Below are 5,831 nucleotides of genomic sequence, written 5' to 3'. Positions count from 1 at the left end.
TTAAAATCATAATAACAATAAATAAATAGAAATGAAAAAAATGAAAAATAATACATAAAGCATTTCCAGAACGGAACACCTCAGCAGCCTTAATTTATAATTGTGGACTGTGGTCCTTCTCAACAACTTGGTCCTTCTGAGAAAACAGAATACCTTATTAGGTTTTGGTAAGATGTCAGTGCACTAGTTAAGAAAATTTAACACTTAATCTGTATCTAAAAAGCTTGAGAAAATGTAATCTAAAATAATATTGAATTACGTAAATCTTTTATTTAGAACCTGAGAATACATGTTACAATCTGGGAAATCAAATTTTTCGTCAAGGAGTTCTTCAAAAAAACGTTGGCTCCGCGCACTCTATTAGAGCTTCAATTCGGTGGGGATCAGCGTCAACTTCATCATACAAGACACAGAAATCTAGATCTGAAAGGAAACAAAAGAGGACAGAAACACATCGAGTGATCACATGACCTTCAACACAATATTACGCAGTTTAAAATTAAGTATTCATGGTCACACTCACACATACCTGTTTAAAAAAGGGTTGAAGAATATTCTTCTCGGAGGGATGATCCCACTCCAGTGCATCCCACCACTCTTTGCTTGCTCTGATTTCTTTGAGTGTAAGTGGTGAAAATTTATGCTTTACGCTGAACTGAGGAAGTTTCTTCAGTTGAACACATTCATCTACTACAACTTCTTGAAGACAGTCACAAGCCATCACTCCCTTCCAGATGCTTTCCAACTTGGGTAAACTCTCCAACCACAATATCTTTAACCTAGGGACACTGATGGTATCAGTAGTAGTATTGGTGCTCCCTTCACCAGAATCTTCACCTGATGTTAGTAGTTCCTCCATTTGGCTACATTGCTGAACAGTAATCTCTTCAAGGTTTGGGCAGTGCTGCAATGACTTAGTTGAGAATAGGGTCTTCAACTCATGACAATCGTATACTTCAAGCTTCCTCAGAGACTTACAAACTACTATCCCCGACCAAAGCCTTTTCAGATTTACCTCGTCCAAACATATGAACTGTAAGCTTGGCAGCGTGATGATAGTACTATTATTAAAGTCACTATTACTACTGCAGCTACCCTCACTCTTCTCTTGTTTGCCTTCCATTAGCTCCTCCAATTCTCCACAGTTGTAAACCGAAATTAACTCAAGGTTTTGGAAGTGCTGAACCGACCTCCTTGAGAACAGTGTCTTCAGTTTCAGCAAACCGTACAAATACAATTTTCGTAATTTAGGAGCGGATGTGCAGCTCTCTTCTCCCTGTGTCTCTTCATCTTCTGTTGCTATTATTATTTCTTTGAATTTACCACAATCAGTGACCCTAACCTCTGCAAGTTTTTGGAGTTGCTTGAACAACTTAGATGAGAACAAGAACTTGACATTGGGACATTTCTCGATTTCCAACATCTCCACGTGCTGTAGAAGATGGCCCTTCTTTTCTGTCTCGTCTTCTGAAGACATTATGCATTCCATTTTCCTGCAGGCGCTGATGCAACACATTCTCAGATCCCTTGCTTCCTTCAAGCACAATAGTTCTGAAAACCTTGTTATGTCATTGAACTGCTGAATGTGGAGGTATTGAGTGTTTTGAGGGAGCACAAGGGCACTATCAGGAATTCGATGGATCTTGTTGCTAATTGACACAAGTCTCTTCCAATGCGACTGTGTTATCTCTAAAATGTGCATTTTAGCCACCATTTCTGACAATTCATTTGGGCCTGCAACCATGAAATTGAAATTATTCAAACCTTTGGGAATCTGAGAGCTGATGATGAAGTTAGACAAACAAGGGAAATGGACGGTAAGATTTTCCACTTGTCTCAAGCCTAGCAAATCCTCCACCGAAGTAATTCCACTTTCTTTTTCTACGTGGTGCTGCTCCAGGCGTAACTCTTGGAGGAGAAAGAACTTTGATATTAACCCAGTGGGTATTTCTCTCAAACATGTTTTCCAAAGATCCAGGATTTTGAGCTTAACCAGTGCTTCCATCCCCTCAGGCAGTTCAGCGAGAGCACTCGAGTTCAGTTTCAACACTTCCAGCAATTGGAGCTTGGCCACTGACGGGATTCTCTTCAATTCGTTACAACTGGACAATAATAACACACGGAGATTTACCAACTCAGAGATTGAATCAGGTAATACCTCTAATTTAGTCTCAGATAAATCGAGAACTCTAAGACCTTGCAGGTACACGAAGAAATCTCTCGGTATACTCTGTAATGGATTACGTTGGAGTAGCAAGGTGGAGAGCCCAGGGCATTTTGGACTAACGTAAATAGCATCTATTTCATTATACATCAGTGAAGCCTTTTCAAGATTTTCAACCCAATCAGACACATCAGATATTTCTTCCAATTTTGTGCCCGCTCTAACCAAGACATTTTGACTAGTAGCAGTGATCTTGAGGGCCAGGTCCCTTAATAAATCATGCATTTGCACATAAGAACGGTAATAAACCATTGCAGCATGGTGACTTTGTAACATGCAACAATTTTTTAATTTGTTCAAGATAAACTGTCCTTTGTCATTCTCTTCTTGCCTATGCCGTTCCTTAATTAGTGCCTCATTGATCCAATAGTCAATCAACTCATCCTCTGGGATATTAAAATCTTCAGGATACAGTGCACAACATAAGAAACACTTTTTAATACTTTCATTCCCCAATTGATCGAAACTGAATTTCAAACATTTGAAAACCTTTTCCACGTCCATGACCCAACAAGTACAGTCCCTCAAGTCTTTCAAGGCAAATCTCCACTCTTGAATGCCATCCTTCCCTCTCATAGCTCCACCAGTCGTGATGATTGCAAGGGGCAGACGATCACATTCATCAACTATAAGCTTTGCAATCTCTGTTACTTCTGGTGTGAGGACATTGCCAACTTTAGCAGCGAACAATTCCCATGCTTCCTCCTTAGAAAGAAGTTCAACTTCAACTCTTTTTTGACATCCCATCCTGTGGCATACTTCAATAGACCTAGTAGTTAATGCAACCTTGCATCCATTGGCCTTTGCGGGTTCAGGAATTCCTATCTCGTATAGAGAAAAATAATCCCACATGTCATCCAAGATGAGCATTACTCTCTTTCTTCTTTCTAACTCTCTAAGCAGCAACGCAGACCTTTTCACTGAGCTTCTTTCTGTTGAAAAATTTAGACCAATTGCCTGTGCAATGTCATCTTGTACCTTGTGGATAGTTGAATTTTTAGAAACTGTGACCCAAATAACTTCATCAAAATATACTTTTTCTTCGAGGAGCCGATTATTGATCTTCATCATAATTGTCGATTTGCCAATCCCCCCCATCCCAAAAACGCCAATTATTCTGACTTCATCATCCATTAAGCACTCCCATACCATCTCCAAGTTCTTCTCAGCTGTAGTTTTCCCCACAATTTCTGGTGTTGGCATTGGGATTCCCCTGTCTGGCTTATGAATGGCCAAAGAGTCGTCTGAGAAGCTTTTGTCGAGAAGCTTAGTAGCTTCCACGATTCTCCCTGAAATTCGTCTTCCCAGATTCAATCTCGAGCGGCAGTTAGGCAACACACCATTTAGGCTTATTTTCCCTACCCTGGCTTCCTCTTCAATGTCATTTATATCAAATATAGAATATCGGACATTCTTCAACCAAGTTTGTACCTCGCTTGTGGGTTTCTTTCTATGTTCCTGTTCTTCCTTGCGCAGTCTCACGGTTATATCAGTCATCCTGTCATTCAAGTCTCGTCTTATATTTCTCAGCGTTTCAATTTCTTTTGTGGGGCTTTTCATATACTTCCAATGCTCGTTTAAAAATGTGTACATGCAGTAACTCAAAGCACAAATAACGATGCTGGCAACGACTGCTGCAAGAGCCTCCATAACTGGCATTGAACAATTAAATAGGTAAGATTCAGGGCAGAACAGAGGGATTCAATTACAAGTTCTTCTTAACTCCCAATGTTATTAACAAACTCTTTTAACCTGTTGTTGCCTGAACACAATGCAAAGTTTAGCTCATTTTATGCTTTTTCAAGTAAGATCTATCGCTGATCAGGTAATTTAGTTTGGATATTAACAATCATACACGCTGCATGATGGCTAAGAGATAAAATTGGCACTTGTAGCTTGAGTGGATTCAACTCACAAACAGTAAAAAATCATATGAATAACAGTAAGCAAGATTGGAAAGAGGTGTTCTAACCTTCTTCACTGAAAGCTTCTTCTATGATGACTTAGCTTCTTGATCACTATACAAACAAACAAATCAAATACTGAACAATGCAAAATACAACATCAATAGGTAAAAAGTACTGTAAAAAGTGACTTCGAGACTAACTGACCTGAAGCATGGATTATTGATTTATCTTCACACACACTGATCCAACTAAGGGGAAGCTCAGAGCACTTGCAAAATAAATAAGAAAAACTTTGAAAAGTGAACAATGACTGAAACCAAAGTAGACAGGCGACCAAGTTAAGTGGTGTGGGTTACTCGAGCTTGTCCTATCAATATCAGTAATAATAATGATAAATTGACACAGCAACTGGACCAACTATGTCTGAAAACGAACCTTCCCTACTTTTGAAGAACTTCCATTACACTCTACTTTGATGTTTCCAATCAACAAAAGTACCTCACCAGTCACAAACTTGGTAAAAAGTAAAACAACTAAAGTAACTTCTTTTATTCTAAACTTGCGAAACAAAAATGGATGACCCATTTTCTTTAAATTGTGCGAGCGAATTCCTCATGGATAAGGATGCCAAAGTAGAGAGCCGACCAAAAAAGTGGTGTAGGTCAATCGAGCATGGTCCTATCAAGCTAGATGACAAATTGACTTCCATTCGATTATTCCCAAAGTAGGTGAATATCAGGGACAATTTTCACCTTCAACTTGTCAAAAACCTTTGCCCAAAGGTGAAAATGGAGTGGACTATTTTCGAAAGTCAAAACGAGAATGAAAATTTCAACCGAGATAATGGCTGAGTTGTGAACTTAGGAGAGGACGTTTGATTCCGTGTGTTTTAAAAAAAAAATTGTATTTTTTTCCGGATAGAATATTTGGTTTGTTTTCGATTTTTTTTTTTTAATTTCAGACATTCTCTTTTTCTAATTTTTTCGATTTTTATATTCAAACAGAATCACATTCCATTGGAGATTAATATTAAGTATGTATTTGGTAAACTGGGGAAAGGAAAGTAAAAACTAGGGAAACGAATAATCATGTTTGTTTGCAAAAGCTATGGAAAGGAATAATTGTATTGTTGAGTGGAGTGTATTAGTAGTAAGTTCCTATTTATCTATTTCCTTTCCTTTCCTTTCCACAAAAATTTCGGGGTTAGAAGCGTCTACAGGTGGTGGTAGCATCTCTCTTCATATTTGAAGAATCTTTACCACGAAACTGATCCCAAATTTCGACCAACTCAGGTGGTCGCAAATTTCGACCGCGAAATTGATTAGTAGGGGCCACCACACGCCGCCCGTTAAATGCTTGGCCAAGGCGGTCATGATCGTAGCGCCATTGAGTGCTGTCGTAGCCCCGATCTTAATAAGCGTGTGGTCTAATTCCAAAACAACCCACGCGACATTAAGAGTGGCGAACCATTCAAAAGTAACCCGCTAGCGACATTAGAATTGGCGACGATGCGATTTCCCGGGCGTGGTTGCCTGGTCAAAGTCAAAAAAGTGGGGACATTTTGCAATGGCGCTGCGACATTAATGTAATAAGCTCGCATCCGCATCAAATTGCCAAATTTTAAACAAAAATCTGAACAAACGGTGATCGCGACCACAAATACTACCACCTAGAGATGGAATTTCGGCAAATTCCGGCGC

General features: G+C 39.2%; 1 protein-coding gene across 1 annotated transcript; it reads right to left on the bottom strand.

Moving 5' to 3' along the window:
• Positions 1–230: 230 nt before the first annotated feature.
• Positions 231–4,856, bottom strand: LOC147479339 (disease resistance protein RFL1-like). The gene is made up of 5 exons (XM_086581356.1): positions 4,567–4,856; positions 4,336–4,399; positions 4,197–4,242; positions 530–3,876; positions 231–423 (listed from the first exon to the last, which is right to left on the bottom strand). The coding sequence occupies exons 4-5, from the start codon at positions 3,872–3,874 to the stop codon at positions 418–420; spliced, it is 3,351 nt and encodes a 1,116-aa protein (XP_086437482.1). The 5' UTR covers positions 3,875–3,876; positions 4,197–4,242; positions 4,336–4,399; positions 4,567–4,856; the 3' UTR covers positions 231–417.
• Between the last annotated feature and the right edge of the window lie 975 nt (positions 4,857–5,831).

This window comes from Coptis chinensis, chromosome 8 (genome assembly GCF_015680905.1).
Source record: "Coptis chinensis isolate HL-2020 chromosome 8, ASM1568090v1, whole genome shotgun sequence".
Classification (NCBI taxonomy): domain Eukaryota; kingdom Viridiplantae; phylum Streptophyta; class Magnoliopsida; order Ranunculales; family Ranunculaceae; genus Coptis; species Coptis chinensis.
The sequence above is the reverse complement of the archived record's forward strand: the minus strand, read 5'-3'. Positions and strand labels throughout refer to the sequence as shown.